The 20,335-nt window shown below is 46.6% G+C and overlaps 1 protein-coding gene across 7 annotated transcripts in view; it reads right to left on the reverse strand.

Annotated features, from left to right (window-relative positions):
- Window positions 1-18,745, reverse strand: part of arnt (aryl hydrocarbon receptor nuclear translocator) — a 20,340-nt gene extending 1,595 nt beyond the window's left edge. The window contains exons 1-19 of one of the 7 annotated variants that reach the window (XM_015950380.3): window positions 18,496-18,745; window positions 17,821-17,911; window positions 17,670-17,714; window positions 16,589-16,639; window positions 16,391-16,438; window positions 15,691-15,904; window positions 11,906-12,119; window positions 10,995-11,094; window positions 10,848-10,913; window positions 10,676-10,761; window positions 10,507-10,583; window positions 10,299-10,433; window positions 10,143-10,217; window positions 9,870-10,021; window positions 9,640-9,732; window positions 9,220-9,304; window positions 3,094-3,263; window positions 1,637-1,820; window positions 1,369-1,546 (exon numbers count right to left, since the gene is read on the reverse strand). In XM_015950380.3, coding sequence (XP_015805866.3) covers window positions 1,369-1,546; window positions 1,637-1,820; window positions 3,094-3,263; window positions 9,220-9,304; window positions 9,640-9,732; window positions 9,870-10,021; window positions 10,143-10,217; window positions 10,299-10,433; window positions 10,507-10,583; window positions 10,676-10,761; window positions 10,848-10,913; window positions 10,995-11,094; window positions 11,906-12,119; window positions 15,691-15,904; window positions 16,391-16,438; window positions 16,589-16,639; window positions 17,670-17,714; window positions 17,821-17,911; window positions 18,496-18,532 — 2,101 coding nt within the window. In that variant the 5' untranslated portion in view covers window positions 18,533-18,745. Of the gene's footprint in view, window positions 1-1,368; window positions 1,550-1,636; window positions 1,821-3,093; window positions 3,264-9,219; window positions 9,305-9,639; window positions 9,733-9,869; window positions 10,022-10,142; window positions 10,218-10,298; window positions 10,434-10,506; window positions 10,584-10,675; window positions 10,762-10,847; window positions 10,914-10,994; window positions 11,095-11,905; window positions 12,120-15,690; window positions 15,905-16,390; window positions 16,439-16,588; window positions 16,640-17,669; window positions 17,715-17,820; window positions 17,912-18,495 lie in introns of all 7 variants that reach the window. The other 6 variants (XM_015950378.3, XM_015950381.3, XM_015950382.3 and 3 more) reach the window with 6 other exon arrangements.
- Window positions 18,746-20,335: the final 1,590 nt, after the last annotated feature.

The raw sequence follows: 20,335 nt of genomic DNA on the forward strand, positions 1-20,335 counted from the left end.
CCCTCGTGTGAGAATCTGCTAGCCCTGCAAGCCAGACAAAAACTAGGAGGTTACGGTTACCAACTTAGACCATTAGTTGTAGCGTTTGTGCGTTCTTTTTGGATATTATTTGTGCAATTGTTGGACAAAATGACTTGCTGTGGCATTAATTGCACTAATAGGGCGTCCAAGGAGTCTCCACTTCATTTTTTTCGGTAAGTAAAATTATATTTATGTATTTTAGGTCACTGCCGAGCTGAGCTTAGATTTTAACATGTACTGTTTAACCATGAAATTTAAATGTAATAGGGTAAAACCCAGTGCATTTAACATAATGCTGCACTTTAGAAAATGGGTTGAAATATAACATGTTGGTGGAGCTGGGTTCCCACTTCGGCTTGTGGAGCTCTCGGGAGACCGATGTTTTCCACCCGGTTCTCCCCTCCCTGCAGCTCGGTGCATCTCTGTCTGATCGTGGCTCCTGACTGCTGCGCGGGCTGTCAGCTTGTGGAGCTCTGGGATGGAAACCTTTCCACCCGGTTCTCCCCAGCGGCAGCTCTGCGCATCTCAGATCGCAGCAGCACTTGTCTGCTGTGCGGCTGCCGGCTTGTGGAGGTCTCGGAGACCTCTGTGTTCCACCCGGTTTTACCCAGCGGTCAGCCCGGCGTATCTCTGACTCAGAAACTCTGGTGTTGTGCACAGTTAACTCCGGTTGTAGCTAGGTTGCTACCTCTGTTAGCTTAGCTCCCACCTCTGCGTTAGCTTTGGGTTAGCTTCAGGTTAGCTTGTAGCTAGTTCAACCGGGTGTCATCAGTTGATCCCAGCCTTACAGCCCCACCCTCAGCTCCACCTCTCTTCCCTTTTGTGGAATTGTCTGGGCTTGACGGAACCTGTGACACGGTCAAAACGTGTTATTGGAGCCTATGGAAACCCATTGTCCATATATGTATATGTCGATGGTCTTACTCCACCTTAGTCTATCATCACATAGTGTTTAAAGTTAGTCTTGTTTAATTTGTTTAGAAATAAATCTTTTCACTTTTTAAACCTGACGCTCTCGCTTTCTTGGAGATGATACGAAGCGTTGCTCAATCCCTGCAATAAAAAGATCCGATCTTCTGGTTAAATTTACTCAAAGATTCATTAAGGTGATATTTCACATTCTATGGTTTCTAATTAAATGTAAGAACATCTTCTCTACATATATAAAAGTGGTTAAATGTCCCTGAACTAAAATAAATGCAACCTTGTTTAACTCGGCTAAATATTTCACTCTCGGTTAAAACCTCGGGGTCCGAGAACCGGTAGAGCGGAGCTATCTGATCATCGGTTATTTGATGTAATCTAGTAATCTAATTAGGAATAATGATACCAAACACTTGAGCCTACCGTAGCCGTTGGTGTTGAGGCTGGCACGGGAATTCATTTGAGGGTAGTTTGTGCCGTTGGGGGGGGTGGGGGCAGCACCTGTGGGCATCTGGCCAAACGTGCTGGAAGAGCCAGCTCCGAATCCTCCCGGGTGAGTGAACTGCGGGGACATCGTCTTTGCTGCCTGAGGCGCCACCTGCTGCTAGAAAAGAAACAAACATTTCCAGAGTTATTTTATAAAACTTTTGCTTCTGTTCTGAAAAGGACAGAAAAAGAAAAGTCGACTCACCTGGTTATTAAACTGTGGTCTGACGCCGGGTCCGGGCCACCTCCCTGCTGGGCCCCCAAGGAGGGGGCTGCTGGTGCTGGACGGGGTGACGGGCTGAGGGGCTCCGTTCTGATGGGACATCTGAGTCAGCATCTGTCCGGCTGGGTGTGCCGGCTGAGCCAGCTGTGGAGTCATAGCGACGGGCCTGCAGACAGAATAATGAAAATGAGACGATGCACCTTCAGGCCTCGCCCGGGCCCATCGAGGCTCATTTTCATCTGCAGCTCATGACAAACTGCTGGCGAAAGTTAAAAAAGCTCATAAAGAAGGCTCCTGCCTGAAAAACTAGAAGTACAATAAGGTTTTACCAACATAACTAACCTGTTATTATCGGGTAAAAATAAAGTGTGGCAGCAAATGCTAAATCTTCCTATTATAGCCTAGTTTTACTAGTAAATGTAAGAACCTGCAGCAGGACTAAACAGAAACAAGTTTCCCACAAGCGTTTAAGCAGATCAGCCAATTTTACACAAAACAGAACCACTGCTGTCCTGTTCTGATAGACATGCAAACCAGCTGCCAGCTTACGTAAGCATCAGCTAGAGCTGACACGAATCACCAAGATCAGAAAAACAGGACAAAACTCCTCCTTCAGCCCATGTGATTGTAACCTTCCTCTGAGTAACAGGAACAGGCCAAAGGCTTCAAGAGTAAAACTGAACTAGGTCATCATGCTGGCTGCATGACCACAAAATCAACAGAAACAGCAAACAGGTGCGGCTGATAACCCGTATGAATGGTGTAGTCATTATTTAGGCATCGTTTTTCTAAATTAAGTAAAGGGCCTAAAACAGTCTGTGTGGCGCCCTCTTCAGGTTAAACATGTGCACGACATTGATTTTGAATAAGCCGTTGCTGTTGGCTAAAGTGTTGCAGCGTGAGGTTAACGGTACAGAACTACGCCAGCTGCTGTGGGGTCTAGAAGCAGACGAGTCTCGGGCTCAGCCACTTCTCCGTAGCGAGTGTTTATGGCTCAGCATCGATGGCCTCAAGCAACTCACAAGCTTTCAGTTTGTAACGATATGGCTCAGGGCCAGACGCCTGAGGCGAAGGAGCTAGCTTCGATTTCAGGGACTAGGAAGTACTGCCTTAACCCCGTCTGAGCCGAGTGCGTGTTTGTAAGCAGTTCTGGGATTCTCCAACGGGGGTGGGGCGGTTAGCAGTCTATGTCACTCTCCGACGGAGCTAGCATAGGTTAACTCCGTTCTCTATAAGGTAAGAGTTGTAGCATAGTTGATTCTCGCTTAGAAGAAAGTCACAAACTGTTCCGCAGATTGTCATGAAGTACATTTTGGGACAACAAGCAGAGCGTTGGCAAACTGAACGATAAAGTCAAAAGCAAAAAAATAAATAAAACACAGATTTCCCTCAAGGTGGAACACAATATTGTGTAGATACAAACACAAAAGGCTTCCTACCTGTAAGTCTCGCTGGGACGCCCAGCAGGAAAGTTGTTGGCGTAAATCTGGGGGGACGGAGCCGAGGTGGGGGGGAGGCCTTTGGTCTGATTGGGTCCTTGATAGGTGGCGGGGTAGATCTTTGTCTTCTCTATGCCGCATTGGTCTGGTCCTGCTGGAGTCACGGGTATCTGAGGAACACCAGAACGATACGTCAGGAACTTCTAGTGAGGACTGGTTTTTATCATTGAAATCACAAAGATCTTAGCTCTCAAATGACGTGGAACACGAACACGTACATAGAACAAGTGCTGCTGATCTGACGTGGAAGTTTCCGGCGAGTGAGTCTAATTTATAGGCAAAAAAAAAAATCACTCACAAAAAAATGATCAAAGGGCTTGGCCAATCACAAGCCACGTTTACATGCGCATATTTAATCGGATTGAATGCCCATTCAGATTGAAAATTCTGCATGTAAACATGTCAATCAGAATATTCTGATCCGATTCGGCCCGATCGGATTGAAATTTCAATCCGATTGAGAGAGGTGGTTTATTCCGTTCATCATTCCGATTGACGTGCATGTACACAGCCATTCGGATTGTTGGGGTAAAATAATGCCCACTGCGCATGTGTGCACAGCGAGCGGGCCTCTCCGCTGTCATTTGGACTGCCTGACTTCAAAAATGACGGCGTAATTAATGAGCGGCGGCTTTTAAATCCGACGACAAGCCGTCCCCGTTTCAGTAATATTTAATTCAGAACTTGCATTTTGTGGAAGTAAAATAAAAATCTGATTATTGCACAAATCATTCGACAAAGATGTTCAAATCTTTACTGGAAATACGCAGGTTTATCGTGGGGGTTGCAGCGCACAGATCCCCGTTTCTGTCAGCTTTGAACACAGCAGCTTCTGCAGCAGGTGATGGAGACACGCTTGTAAAGAACACAGGATAATCTGGGTTTTACAGACCTGACTGGAGGCTGATGTTGGGTAGGAAAACGTCCTCGGTTAAATACTCTGGACGACAGTAAAGTCCGTGTTAGAAGCACGTAAACGCAGATGACCTGAGATGCGGTTCGTTAATGATGAACACAGGCTTCTAAACTTTCTGAACATCTTCTGTTATTTTGTTTGAACAGATTTTTCTCAACAGTTTCAGCTGATCGTCACATGTTATTAATAATAAGCCACAACAGAGCTCAGTAATAAAACATGAGCCTAACCCCCCCCCCCCCCCCCCCCCCCCCCCCCGTCCCGCAGCGCAGCGCAACAGCTGTCAATTCAGACCTGCGGACCAGCTGATCAAGAGGCAGACATAACCCTCCCTTATTTTAATCAACAATAAAATGCAGCAAAGCATAGATCTGCAGTTATTCACTGAAGAAAACGTAACTTCTATGAGCTAAATAAAAATATTAAATTGAATAAATGGATCAGGAAAGCAGGAAGAATAGTTATTTCTGTTTTTACATTTTTCTTTTCGTTTCATGGCGTTTGTTTACAATTTTTCTTTCGTGAAAGGCAACTCTGCGCATGCTCAACCTATTTAATCGGATTAAATGCTTGGTGCATATGTACGCACGGCATGATCGGATCATTTCAGTTCGTGTCCATGTGAACAGAGATTCGGAAATTCCGATCAACCAAGATTTCAATCGGATTGAGGAAATTAGGCACATGAAAACGCAGTGACAGATGGGCGAATCACTCGCCCAACCGCCCGACCTTAAAAGGACCTCTGAAAATAAAGATGTTGCTCTAAAGATGTCACAAAGAATCTCCGCTGCATGAAAACAGTTATCATCTCCAAAAGTGTTTTTATTCACACAGTCTTAGCTGTTTGGATACTATTTTTGAGGTATGGGGACAGCCATGCTTTCGAGCACGCAAGGCATTGTGGGATGACGACTTTAGATTTGGCGTTTGCATTTAGCTTAGCTGTTACAAAGAAGGGTTACAATGACACGCCGAGCTACTTCTGGTTGTGATTTCCAGTCGAAAGCGTCCACAGCTTTCCTCACAAGAAGATCATTACGGAAAACATCAAAGAAACTGACAAACGGGAGGTCAATGGGGCTGAAAAAGATGAAATACGAGATCTGGGAAGCATGTTAAACGATGTTCATTTTGGCTACGCTTCTTCACTTTATTATTGTAACAATGCCAGCGTTCATTGTGTTATCAGTTTAATTTTAACGCAGTTGAGAAAGAGAGTGAAACGAGGTCATCTAGTGGGGACACTAGGTATTACAAGGCAAACCAGGAAGTTAGTCAACGTGCTCTGGTCAAAACCCAGTGTTGCCAACTCAGCGACTTTGTCGCTGCTCCTGACGACTTTTTGACCCCCCTCAACGACTTTTTTCCCCAAAAGCGCCTAGCGACAAACCTAGCGACAAACCTAGCGACAATTGTCAGGACCCGTTGCTACTTTCTGTAGAACTTTCTTGTAGATATTCCCCACAGATTAGCAACAAAGAAACCATCTGCACTGAACCGTTCTTCCGGGAGTAAGGAGAGAACGATAATCTGCACATGTGCACGAGGATTGACCAATCATAAACCGTTTTCGGCCGGGCCGATTCGCCGAAGACAAAGGTACAGCTGCAGAGCTGGAGACCACCGATTTACGTCTGCTGTTGCTGCAGGCTCACGCTTCTACTAGAGACGGCGCAGGCGCCGACCTGCGATCTCTGGTTCTGCAGCCGTCAGACACTTTTGGTTCTGCAGCCGTCAGACACTTTGGTTTTTCCTGCATTTGGCAAATAAAGTCAGCTGTAGTTTCAACTACCGTCCCGTTTACACACGCAGCTCTGTGGCTCATCTGAATTTCCTTCAGTGACACACTGCCTTTCTTTTCAGTTAAGCCTAAAACGGCATCGTCTGTAAGTAGAATGCGTTTCTTCTGTTTAATTACGTTAGTTTAAGACTGCTTTCTACATTTTGTGTTGAATTTGTAATCTTTTAACTTCATGTAAAGTGATTGTGTTTCTATATTTTATGTTTTTCAGTTTCACACGTGGAGGAGTTTAAGTATCTCGGGGTCTTGTTCACGAGTGAGGGTAGGAGGGATCGGGGAGATCGACAGGCGGATTGGTTCGGCGTCTGCAGTGATGCGGACGCTGAGCCGATCTGTCGTGGGGAAGAGGGAGCTGAGCCAGAAAGCCAGGCTCTCGATTTACCGGTCGATCTACGTCCCAATCCTCACCTATGGTCATGAGCTTTGGGTAATGACCGAAAGAACGAGATCGCGGATACAAGCGGCCCAAATGAGTTTCCTCCGTAGGGTGGCCGGGCTCAGCCTTAGAGATAGGGTGAGGAGCTCGGACATTCGGGAGGGACTCGGAGTAGAACCGCTGCTCCTCTGGATCGAAAGGAGTCAGTTGAGGTGGTTTGGGCATCTGGTCAGGATGCCGCCTGGACGCCTCCCTGGGGAGGTGTTTCGGGCATGTCCTGCCGGCAGGAGGCCCCCGGGTCGACCCAGGACACGTTGGAGAGGTTACATCTCCAATCTGGTCCGGGAACGCCTTGGGGTCCTGCCGGAGGAGCTGGTGGAGGTGGCCGGGGAGAGGACGGTCTGGAGCTCCCTAGTCGGGATGCTGCCCCTGCGACCCGGACCCGGATAAGCGGAGGAAGACGACGACGAGTTTTACACGTACCTCAGTAAACCCTGCTAAAAGAAAGTGCTTCTTGCAGACGAATGATGGTGTTTAGCTACCCGTAAAGCTGCGTTGTTGTCAGCTGAAGCGGTGCTCAGCGAGGCCGGGACACTCATATTAGTTTAAAAACGGAGTATCATTAAGTGTTATTATGAACAGATTGGATGCATGAATTACCAGTGGAAACACATTTTAAGGACACTTCTGTTTGTAGTTTAATGTGAAAATAAAATCAATCTGCTATGTTCTGCTGTACTGCCCATTTCTAATATAGTGTTTAGTCTGAAGTTCTGACTTGTCAAGATATTGATGACATGGTAGAATAAAACATTAAACTGAACTATACGTGTCCACGCCTCATCTACCTGGTCGTGAACATCTGCCGAGTCAAACCCTGTAAATGTGCCACTTGGTTCAGGAGAGACCATCCTCATGTTAACGGCACAGGATGGGATGACTGCGTATTCGTCTCCCTAGCCAGCCAGGTAAACTGGTGATATGAAGCATACCTGTAAGGCCTAAAAAATTTTAAATGTAGACTACAGCAATGGATATACATTCATATTCATGAAACAGTAAGGTGAAAGAGACACACGGTCCACTGAACTTGTGATTTTCAAAGTGTCGTTGCTGTCTTTGACTTCTTGCACCTGCACTAACCCGGTCGTGGAGGCTTACAAGCGCTGCCCAAAGAGAAACTTTATTGAGGCAAACTGCCTTAAAGTTTTGGTGCACAGTGATGCACGGAGTATCTGTGATAACGTAAAGGAAGGTAGTTTTATTTTGTGTTCCAGTAACACCGTGGATAGCTGCTGCTGCTCTCCGTCGGCTCAGGCATGCCTTTGAGGTACTGAGCCCTACTCTCACATCCTCGCGTCTCTGGTCTTCATTTTCTTCCTCGCTACCCTCTTTCCTCTCAGGTTCAAACTGGAAAGGCTGAACCGGAGCTGCGCTGTCCGCCGTGTGAAGCAGACTAGCGGAGTAACTAGGGTTGTCACGGTAACCGGTGTAGCATTAAACCCCGGTAAAAAAAAGTTGACAATAATAATAACCGTCTTGTTTTTTTAAAACATATATTATCTCGGTGGGTTACCGTGGCTGCGGTGTAGGCGCGGTGACCCTTACCAGCCACCGTATCATCTGCTGAGGTTGCCGGCGGCACATGCGCACTTTGTTGTTTACAACCAAAACTTCCTTGAAGCTAAAGCTGAAATAATGACCAAAGGAGGAGACGGCAGCCCTCAGGACATTTATTATCCCTCAAAGAAGACAAAGTGGGAAGTACGGGCATGTTTCGGATGAATGCCGAGGGACAGCTGATAGAAGACGGCTATCCTGTTTGCAGCACGTGCAGAAAAAGTGTCTGTGAAAGGCAGCAACGCTTCAAATCTCATGACACATCTGCGTGACCATCACCCACAACTCTGCAGTCAACGCAAGGCAAGCTAACGTTAGCGTTTTAGCTAAAATGCGTGATCCGAGGATTTGGGTTGAGGGAGAACGCAACGAGTCGCTATATAAAGCAGCCGCAGCGCCGCTACCTGCATATAAACCGTGTCGCGGACACCGCCATGTTGAAATGACGCTATGCATTACGGGGCTCCCAGGGACAGATAAGAGTTGGTCTCTCTCCGAGAATAATTATGAATTTAACAATGATTACTGCCTGATGACATTTTCCCACATCTGCAAAGCTCACTGGAAGGACACAAACCGAGGACAATATTTTCCTGACATACAGGGTTTATGTAGTTGTCTGAAAATGTAACACGTTTAAAAAAATACCGCGATAATACAGAAAACCGTGATAATTTTGGTCACAATAACCGTGAGGTGACATTTTCACACCGTGACGACCCTCGGTGCAGCCATGTGACGTCACCACCCAGAATGCTTGGGAAGTAAATAACAATGGTGGCTCCCTGCTAAACAGATTTTACTTAAATATTATTTTGAAGGAAAACATTGGCTTGTTATTGTGCCACGGTTTTACTTATGACAGCAAAGTTTATGATTTAGCGCTTCACTTAATGGTCGGGGTTCCTTTTAATGATTACTAGTGTGTGTGTGTGTGTGTGTGTGTGTGTGTGTGTGTGTGTGTGTGTGTGTGTGTGTGTGTGTGTGTGTGTGTGTGTGTGTGTGCACAACTCTGCACATGTGATAGTAACTCAGTCCAACGACCCCCCCCCAGAAGCGCTGTGGGTCGTTTGTTGTGATTAGGGTCTGCGGGGTAGCGCCGTCGAGCCGTTTGCTTGTTTATTCAGCCGTTCTCCTTTGATCCGGTTCAAACGGACGGAGCACGGGCAGCTCAGAGCTGATCTCAAACATCCACGTTACACAAGTCAGGACAGTGTTGTTAGATGAGTGTGCTCCGCCAAACCGAAGGGAGTCTTGAAAGTCGGCTTGGACGCAGCAACAGTTTTGTTTTTAATGCCCTCTTCGGCGACTAAAGCTAATGCGTGCGTGCACGTGTGCGGCAGGCCTGACCTGTGAAAGCGAGACGGGATCCTCGTAAAGCCCGTCTCTCGGTCCGTCTCCGCCCATGTCCGCCTGCTGCTGCTGCTGCAGCTGCCTGCAAAGGCAAACCAACACAAAGAGTTTTAATTGTCCTCCCGGCCGTTTCCCCCACGGATGAGTGAGAAATCCCTGAACACGGCACGCAACCCGCCACCGGTCACCATGGCAACAGTTCAGGAGAGGAAAAGTCTGTTAAAGACAAAGCTGCTGTTTAGAAAAACAAAAACATGCTTTTGTTTCTAACACTCAGCACAAGTGGAGAAAGAGGAGTTGCCCCCCAAATAAATACAAGCAAGCGAACTCAGAGGGGCTCCTGTAAACAAACCCCAGAAGCAGCAGCCCTGATCTCTGAAGCAGCAGGACTTTCCGTCCTCTCAGCTCTGGTCTCACCTGGTGGCTATCTGCCCTGGGCTGCCCTGACCCAGGGGCATGGTGGCCCCTGGGGGGGAGGAGATGGGAGTAGGGGGATCCTGGGTTGAGTTTCTACAGCCACGCAACCATTGATGGAGAGGAGAATGTGATCAGGGTGTTTAATGAAAACATGCTGAGGTTTAAGGGGATGCTTCACAGCTGCCACATTCCATCACTCTGACTGTCATTGTGTGACGTGTGGTCCTCACTTGACATTGACGTTGGTGCAGATGATGTATTCAATCTCCTCCGAGAAGGGGTTCTGGAACGTGAAGGAACTCGTCCTCATCAGGATCCATTCTCTCGATTTGGAGCGGAAGCGGAACATCACGGAGAGAACCTGGCCCTTCATTTTCACCACCTGGGGGCACAAAAGCGGCGACAAGAGCTTCAAATATTCACCGTTGTATCCCGCGGCTCACAGAAATATCAAGTAAGCAAATAATTGAATGAGTAAATAAATAAAAGTAAACACCATCTACCTGCTGGAAGCTGTCTCTCAGCAGACCCTGGTCTTCTGGGTGGGCGAACTCGATAATATTCTTTCCCAGTAAATCCTGCGACACACAACCGCCATCACAACTGTAACAACTTTCCTTTTACTGGTTCGTTATGTAGCCGAGCTCAGCTGCGCTCACCTGGGGTTGGTAGCCAGTGGAGGCCATGCAGCGGTGGTCCACGAAGGTAAACAAGCCGTGGGAGTTGTGGCGGGAGATGAACTCAACTGGCACGCTGATGCTGTTGAGTTCCGTGTCACCTTGGCAACAGGTAACCTGGAGAACAAGCGTGAGAATAAGTTATACAGCATGCCCCGCCCTTCTTCTGCAGCAGATGCATCGTATTTACCTGTAACCTCCCAATAGCGACCAGACAGTAGCGACTCCCCTGATTGTTGTCTGCCTCACCGTCGGTTAACGATACACCTGAAATACCAAAAAAAGGTACAAATATATGTATATTGTTTATGTTCTGGGGTAGAAAATAAACGTCTGCACTGTTAAACTTTGGTTTTAACCTGCGGGAGGCCAGGACTTGATGTACCCGGTACAGTGGACCACGACGTAGCGAGGCTCCCCTTCCTTGGGTGTTCCTAAAACACTCCTGATGACAAGAAATACGAATGCAGTTTAAACCTATTTTTCTCTACAGGTTTAAACGAACTAAGAAACGGACGTTTGTCTTGTTACCCGTTTCTGCTGCGGAGAAAGCCGAGTCTATTCATGGACATCGGTTCCACCGGACACGTCCCACATCTGCACAAAGACGAGCACACACCGCTCTGTCATCCCGGCGCACCTTTCTTTATAAAGAACACCTCAAAGGGATCGCCTCACCTCATCCTGCAGATAAACGACCGCCGGGCTCCCATGCCCATTCGGGCTGGCTGCTGGCTCTCCTTCTTCACCGTTCCGGTCTTCAAGTCCAACATCCTCCCTTTGAAAGCAAAAACACCCTGATTCAGGCGGCGGGTTTAATTAGTCGACCGTTTTGAAGTTCGTTTCTGTGTGAAAGTTATATTTAAATAAATTATACCTCTCTGGTTGCAGGGTAGCCTGGCCTGCCAGACTCCAGAGAAAGGGTCTGGGAACTCTCCTATTCAAATAGCCCCGCCCCCTGAGAATTCTAACCGAGCCAATCAACGCTGAGCAGCGTACGTCACACACCGTAACGCCGAGTTTGTCACAAACATGGCGACTGAAGTGGAGTTCGCCGCGCCTCTTTCCTCTGGTCTAAATGACTTGGGACACGTCTTTAAAACAACAAGTAGAAGCGCTAAAAGTCTTTCTTCTAAAGAAAGATGTTTGTGCTGTCGCCAGGCGCCATTTTTTACTACAGCTAGAAAACTACAGCGTTGTGCGGTACAGTCGGGATTTCCGTCTTTTTTCTGATTGGTTACTTTTGAGCTGCTTAGTCCCGCCCCTCAAGTGCCTCTCTGCCTGCGAGTTACCACTGTGCAGAATTAAACAGAGCACGAGTCTGGCAGGCCAGGCTAGTTGCAGATAGCTTCCTGTCTAAAAATGCAAGAGTTCAGATTGATGAGCTAACTGCTAGTCAAAAGATGGGGGTGGGTTGTAAAGGTTTACGCTATAACTGAGCTGCCTTTGCTGCATCCATCCTGGAAAATAAGGACTACTTTTCCAAACAAAGGCCAACTAGGAAGCGGTATTCGACAGGCGTGACAGCAACCGTACTTTTACACAGAAAAATACTTCAGACGTGTTTTTAACAATGTGTCGTGTTCTACCTGTGCTACTGCCCTCTGAAGTGGAGAGCTGCTCCCTGAGCTTTTCCGTGTCGTCCGGGTGGAGCTGATCATAGAGCGACGAGCCGAGCCAGTCAGACTGTAGCTGATTGAGGACTGGCGTGACCGAGTCGGAGACGTAAACAACACGGCCCGTTTCACACGACACCACGAACAGGAAACCGTCAGCTGCTTCCAGGATGAGGTGCTTCAGTTCCTGAGGAGAAAAACCACCGTGGAGTCGGTGAGTCGTACCATACCATACCAAGTTTATTTTTAAAGCACATTTAAAAACAGCATGACAGCTGACCAAAGCGCTGTACAGTAGTAAAACCCCAAGATAAAAAAACCCATAAAGGTTATGAACAGAATCGGTGACAAAGGGCAGCCTTGGGGGAGTCCAACTCTCACTGGGAACAAGCCCGACTTACTGCCGGCAATGTGGACCGAGCTCTGACACCGGTCATACAAGAACCTAACAGCCCGCATCAGAGGGCCTGGTACCCCATACTCCCGGAGTAACCCCCCCCTCCTCGAAGCTGTACGGAAGTCTTGCTCCATGGTCTCACCGAACTCCTCCCACGCCTGAGTTTTTGCCTTGGCGACCACCCGAGCCGCGTTCCGCTTGGACTGCCGGTACCCGTCAGCTGCCTCTGGAGTCCCACAGGCCAAAAAGACCCGATAGGACTCTTTCTTCAGCTTAACAGCATACCTAACCACTGGTGTCCACCAGCGGGTTCGGGGGTTGCCAACACAACAGGCACCGACAATCCTGCGACCACAGCTCCAGTTGGCCACCTCAACAATGGAGGCATGGAACAGGGTCCATCCAGACTCAATGTCCCCCGCCTCCCCCGGAAAATTTTGGAAGTTCTGTCGGAGGTGGGAATTGAAGCTCCTTCTGACAGGAGACTCTGCCAGACGTTCCCAGCAGACCCTCGCGATACGTTTGGGCCTGCCTGGTCTGACCGGCATCCTCCCCACCATCTGATCCAACTCACCACCAGGTAGTGGTCAGTTAACAGCTCCGCCCCTCTCTTCACCCGAGTGTCCAAGACCTGCAGCCGCAGGTCAGATGAAACAACAACAAAGTCGATCATCGAGCTGCGGCCTAAGGTATCCTGGTGCCAAGAGCACATATAGACACCTTTATGTCCGAACATGGTGTTCATTATGGACAATCCATGACTGCCACAGACGTCCAATAACAAAACACCACTCGATTTCAGATCAGGGGGGCCGTTCCTCCCAACCACACCTCTCCAGGTCTCACTGTTGTTGCCCACGTGAGCGTTAAAGTCCCATAGCAGAACGAGGGAGTCACCGGAAGGAGCGCTCTCCAGCACCGCCTCCAAGGTCTCCAAAAAGGGTGGGTAGTCTGAACTGTAGTTTGGTGCATAAGCACAGACCACAGTCAGAACCCGTCCCCCCACACGTAGGCGGAGGGAGGCTACCCTCTCATTCACTGGGGTAAACCCCAACGTACAGGCACCAAGATGGGGGGCAACTAGTATGCCCACCCCTGCTCGGCGCCTCTCAGTGGGAGCAACTCCAGAGTGATAGAAAGTCCAGCCCCTCTCAAGGAAACTGGTTCCAGAGCCAGAGCCATGCGTTGAGGTGAGTCCGACTATATCTAGTCGGAACCTCTCAACCTCACACACCAACTCAGGCTCCTTCCCCACCAGAGAGGTGACATTCCACGTGCCAAGAGCCAGCTTCTGTAGCCGAGGATCAGACCGCCAAGGTCCCCGCCCTCGACTACCACCCGTCACAGACTGCACCCGACCCCTTTGGCCCCTCCCACGAGTGGTGAGCCCATGTAAGTTTTTTTTTTAAATAATTAAATTTAAGCTATAATTTCCAGCTATTGCCTGGAAACCGGGTTTTTAGGGTCTTAAATTTGGAAAAGCAAATTTAAGACTTTTATAGGACCCGCGGATGGCCTGCAAAGAGCAATCATCTATTCTGGTGTAAGAAATATGACACATTTGCTCCAAAACACTGAAATAAAACATATTTAGATCCCAAACAAACCAAATTAACGAACATTAGGTGTTAAAAAGAGGAGAAACTAGAGAAAAAAACCTTTTGGCAGAAAAATGAGAATGACACCTCCAGTGGAGTAGTTGTGGACTTGGGTCAGCAGGTAAAGGCAGAGCGCGCTTCGGCTCGCAAGTAAAGCCAAGAACGACGTGATGGTTTATAAACGTTCCATATTTAGCGACACAAATCTCATTACAGATGCTACGTTTAGCTCTGTCACCATTAACTTTCACAAAATGCCGCATAAACTGATTTTTTTCAGCAGGTGTTAGTAATAATAATAATAACATTAATGCATTTTACTTAAAAGCGTCTTTCAAGGGACACAAGGACACTTTACAACAATAAAATAACAAAGAAACCAAGTTAAAAACAGCAAAAATCACACACAGAAGCCTAAAAATACAAACTAGGTAATAAAATCAATGAATCTGGTAAAGGTGACCCTAGCAGTATGCGGTCTAAAACAGGTGGGTTTTGAGTCTAGATTTAAAGGAGGACACGAGTCAGAGTCGCGGATGGCTTGAGGGAGAGAATTCCAGAGATGGCGAGCAGAGCATTCTGGTCATGTGACGCCACTATACTTCAACTCCACAGAGTTTTGGCTAGCAGCTGTGAACATAACTGAACTACGGAAGCTCTGCATGGACAAGACGTCAAAAACTCTAAACACAAAAGACTTCAGTAAACGGGACACACTTCTTTCCTGCAAATACAATTTCACAGTTGATGCTAATACCTAAGCCCCCTTCAGGCAGGCCATGAAAAACGGAAATGTTCGGGACTCTGTCCTTAAGACCTTTGTGTCTGAATACAAACATCTGGATAACCTTCTCTGTAATTAAACCGGACGAAGCCCCTAGCAACAAGACCGGACTTGTCACGGACAGGGTGGCTGCTTCAGACTGGTGAGGTCGAGTTCCGGACAGGGGGAGAGACTGGGGGACGCTGTGCACACCTAGATAGCTCGCTCCTGTAGCATGCGGTGAACCATGGCAGCTCACCTCCTACGCTACCGTCTCCTAGACGCGCGATGGAGCACTTCACACCGTTTCTGTGATTCCTTTATTAACCATTGAGCTTTATCGTCCAGGTCTCTCATGCGTCTTCGTGTGCGCAGAACTATGCTTAACATAAGTCCGATCAGTGAGAGGAATTCTATCTCTTCGTCGGCCATGTTTGCCTGAATAGCTTTGTTTGGGTAAATGACGCATGTACGTCCGCCGCACTATCTGGGTACAGCCTTCCCACCCCCTCTCCCTCAGACATCTGGAACTTTTCCCTGCTGTGTGAAGGCAACCGAAAGGACAAGTTCAGGTACAAAAGTGGTGTGTCTGAAAACAGTTCTGGTTAAAAACCGGACTGAATCGTCCGCACATATTCCAGAACGTCAATCTGAAAAGGGCTCTATTCTCCTTCAAGGGACGTGCTCCTGGCTGCAAAGCATTGCACCTTCAAATACAAGATGTTGTCTTTACTTGTGAGTGTTCATGCATGTGTAGACAAATAAACTTGTTGATATATGAACTTGTTTATATTCAGTACAAGTTAAATAGATCTTTTTTTTTTTTGCTTCCGTTAGTTGAAAAATGAGAAAAGCCCCTTGAGGAAATAATTGTGAATTAAATCGCAATATTGAAGAAGAAAAAATCGCAATTAGATTATTTTCCAAAATCGTTCAGCCCTCGTCAGAACTCAAATCTACTGGTAAAAATTAAACATGTGGTCTCAACACTGAGTAGTACCTGATCGGTGAGAAAGGAAGGTCTGTACGAGCCGTCGGCGTTGGTGTTACCGGTTCCTCTCAGGGACTTCATGTGGGACACGGCCATGCGCAGGATGGTGAGTTTGTCTGGTTTGCGCGCCAGAGCGCTGCACGACGGCACCATATCCGACAGCTCTGTGATGTAGGCAGTCATTTTGTTCCGCCTCCGCCGCTCGATCTCGCTGTGATTCTCCCTGGAACGAGGAAACAAGGGCGGGAGAGAAAAGAAGGGTGTCGGGAGACACGAGGCTCAGAGTTAACAACAGGAAGGAGAGCTCAGACCGAGAAAGGGTTAGAGAAGTAAAGGATGCATAAAAACGATCATGTGAGGTCAGTGATCCTCCAAGGAAGACCGTCTGGTCTTTAGAAACAGGACTGGGTGACAAAAGAGAAAGTGATTAAAGGAGATGCTTCGGTTGAGACGGAGGGATTACTAGAGTGGAAGGGATCCCAGACTCACGCGGAGCTGTGCTGTTAGTGACACATAACACAACAGCAGGCGGAGACGACCAGCGGCCTCTCCAACAAGCACCAGAACAGACACGCATCAGTATCTTTGTGCCGTCACAACGAAATGTGCCGGGATCTCGGTGGATAGGACAGGATTTGATTCGTTGCATTCAGTATCGATGTGGACACAAGACAAAAGAGGTCATCTTCCTTGGTGCTACATGCTGTACCTGGCTAGTTTTTCCTTATCTGCAAAACTCTGATCTTCTTCCAAAAACCTGGAAATGAAACCAGCCTTCTAATGAAAACAGGCCCGAAGGCTACCCCAAAAAAAAAAAAAAGACTGTCTACTATCGACCCCAAAAAATGACTAAAGAAAGAAAGAAAAGCACAGAATTATAACGTTCCTGCGCCTCAGTGACTCCTACCTGGCAAAACGCTCCTTTTCATTGCTGGAGCCTCCAGTTTCATCATCGAACCTGACAAGAGACGCAAAAACAAAGTTATCGCAGCAGGCCAGACAATTCAAACACGTACGTGTTACACACACACACACACACACACACACACACACACACACACACACACACACACACACACACACACACACACACACACACACACAAACTGCTGGTTGGGATTATTATTTTGTAAAACATAAACAGATTGTTGGGGATTACTAGATTGCCCTTGCTGATGAACACAAGACCCATTCAGGGCCAGACTGATCACGGCAGAACGCTGAATGTTTTCATCGTGTTTTTACCTCATTATAATGCTGTGTTTTTGCACCTTTTTTAATGCAGTTTTTATCATATTTTCCACGTTTTATTCTGTTAGTGACATTAACACGCATCGTCACTAAAACTCCCATCTCTCATCACATCACCCCCATCCTCAAACAACTCCATTGGCTACCAGTGCCCACCAGGATTAACTACAAGATTCTCCTTCTCACCTTCAAGGCCATCCATAACCTCGCCCCTCACTACCTCACAGATCTCGTTCACCTCCTCCCGTTCCCTCAGGTCCTCCTCCTCCATTCATCTCTCTGTGCCCTCCTTTCGTCTCAGCACCATGAGTACAGCCTTCAGCTGCGCTGCTCCCAAACTCTGGAACTCCCTTCCCCCTCTCATCAAGAACATTAACTCATTCACAGAATTCAAAAAACAACTTTAAACTCACCTCTTCATAACCACATATCAGCTTTGAATTTTAGAGTGCCTTGTTTGTTCATGTTTACGTATGTTTACTTACTGAATGATTTGTGTTTTTATTCTGTACGGTGTCCTTGAGTGACCAGAAAGGCGCTTTTAAATAAAATGTATTATTATTATTATTGAAGGACTACTCTATTCTATTCTGCTTTTAAAGTGTTTTAACCACTGCTGGTGGGAAACCACTTAGCCCTGAGGGGGTTGAAAAGCTTCATTCTGAATCCAACTTTGCCATTATTGTCAACCCATGCTCTTCCCAGTAGGAGAGAGAAGCTCGTGCAGAAACAAATACCTCATCATCTTGTTTCCTTCATCCTCCTCCTCATCAAAGTTTGTCCTGCAACGCCAAGCGGGAAGAAAAAGAGTACGACACTTAAAAAAGAAACGTAAACAATGAAACTCCATATATTACTGATGTGTGACATCACAAGTGGCACGCTTACGCTGCTCGTCTTTTGTTGGTCACTTTTGGTGCCACAGCTCCGCCACTCGACTGACCACTCGCTCCCAAACCCAGATTAGGGTCAGTTAGGTCTGTCATTAACACAGGAACGGAAACAGCGAGGTGACAAGTAATTTCCTTTTGTGTCTGAAGCGTTGAAAAAGAAACTAAACCGCTCAACGGATCCTGGACTTGAAAGTACAAATTACTTTAATATTTATAACGTTCCCACACAATCAACGCCCGTGGCATTAAGTCAGCTCCAGTGAAAGTTTGTAGTTAGAATAATAACAATGCAGAGTTAGCCTCAGAGCTACAGGCGAGTAACATGACCCCAAAACAGACATCTGGACCGAGTTAATCGAGCTCTGCGTGACAGTCAGTCCGACTTTTATTTAGTTTCTCAACTTCGTCCTGTTGCTCGTATAAGTATAGCCACTAGAGGAAAACTTCAAAGTACAAAAACTGTTACTTTTTTAGCCAAAAGCTAGCTAGCATCTTATGCAATACCATCCAGGTTTGCTCAAGTTAGCTTTGCTGCTAAGCTAACTTAGCTGATGCTGTCACGCTACCGTAGACAAAGTGTCAGCGTAAATAAAAGTCTAATAAATAAGTTATAACTTATTAACAACATGAAATTAGCTAAAATACCACGGTGACTTATTTTACTTCTTACCTGGATTTGAAGAGGACATGTCCGTGTTGAATAACATAAACAAATAACTTCTTCCAGTAGAAAAAACTCAAATCCTCCTCCCTCTCTCGGGCTAGCTTCAAGCCAACCAAAGCAGACTTCCCGGTGCGCTCTCACTTTTCCTCATAAACACCTAAAACCATTTACAATGTTGCCCCACAACTGTAGGAATACTAAATTATAAATAAAATTATATTTTTCTATGTCTCCGCCTGCTTTCCCCTGTTCTCTCTTGTTTAAATCCCTGACTAAATAAGATGGCGTTTCGAGGTAAAAAGCTCAAGCTGCGTTCCTTTCGCCGCCTCCTATTGGACAGAAGCAGACGGATACTAGTGACGTCATCCGTTCTTCTACCGTCCCACTGGGAGCACCGGGACTTTTGGCAGGCCATTGTGACACATAGTCAAAAACAAACAGTCTTCTTGTGAATAAATAAAAACACGTTAAATCCATTTTTGGTTCTTTTTACAACACAGGAAAGGTTTTTCTTTACCTTGCTAACGTTTTGTTTGCCGACTGCAAAACATCCTCAGAGCTGACCAGTCGGCAAACGAAACGTTAGCAAGGTAAAGAAAAACCTTTCCTGTGTTTTAAAAAGAACCAAAAATGGAATTAGAAACTAAACACGGTAAGAACACACCAAAAACATATTAAAATGTATTTTTTGTTAGTTTGTTTTTCCAAGACAATTCATGATAACAAGTTAAGGCAATAAAAATGTCTAATTCAATGTGTCAACTTGGCTACACTGTAGGCTTTTCAAATTTAATCAAAACAAATATATAGAGCATTTGAGATCACACCATGGTGCGGGGCGACGGTGGCACAGGAGTTAAGTGCTCGCCCCGTAATCTGAAGGTTGCAGGTTCGAGCCCCGCTCAGTCTGTCGCTGTCGTTGTGTCCTTGGGCAAGACACTTAACCCACGTTGCCTGCTGGTGGTGGTCGGAGGGACCGGTGGCGCCAGTGCTCGGCAGCCTCGCCTCTGTCAGTGCGCCCCAGGGCAGCTGTGGCTACATTGTAGCTCATCCCCACCAGTGTATGAATGTGTGTGTGAATGGGTGAATGACTGATTGTGTTGTAAAGCGCCTTGGGGGGTTCCAGGACTCTAGAAGGCGCTATATCAAATACAGGCCATTTACCATTTACCATGGTTCCCTTTCATGGTTTTTAGTTCTAGATTATTTTTCTATAATAATCTTCTAGGGAGACTCGTATCTCATTTATCCACAATGTGGTTGTTACTGGTCACAAGTTTCACTTCATCTGTTTCATGTAAGTTGTTGACGAGATACAGCTACAGACACAAATTAAAACTTCATCTTCCATTTGTGAATAATGATCTTTATCATTAATACCAATACTTAGGTATCATTAGACAAAACTAAAATAAAGTAAAAAAATAACACTGTAATTAGGCCACAGCTGTTTCTTCTGGATCACCGGGAAAGAATGGTTGCTGGGTGGTCAGAGTTAGTAAAAACAAACAAATCACTGTAATGAAATGAAGAGTGGGACTGAAAAGAAGCTCCATGATTTAGGAAGGGGAGTGCTGAATCAAACAGTGGGCGAGGGCATGTTTGAGCCACGGAAGAGGAGATGTGAGCTGGAAACAGGAATCAAAAGGAGAGGACATGAAGACAAGAGAGCTCCCCTTTCTTTAAAAATAAGGCACTTGACATACGAAAACATTAAAGCATGAGAACAATGATAGAAAACGTCTTTTGCAAATTCAACTAAAACAAACATCTTCCAAAAACCAGTGAAAAAAAAAACTAAACCTATTTTAAACAGAATCATACTTCAAATTAGGCTAAAGGCTTC

The sequence above is a fragment of the Nothobranchius furzeri genome, chromosome 5, assembly GCF_043380555.1.
Source record: "Nothobranchius furzeri strain GRZ-AD chromosome 5, NfurGRZ-RIMD1, whole genome shotgun sequence".
NCBI lineage: Eukaryota > Metazoa > Chordata > Actinopteri > Cyprinodontiformes > Nothobranchiidae > Nothobranchius > Nothobranchius furzeri.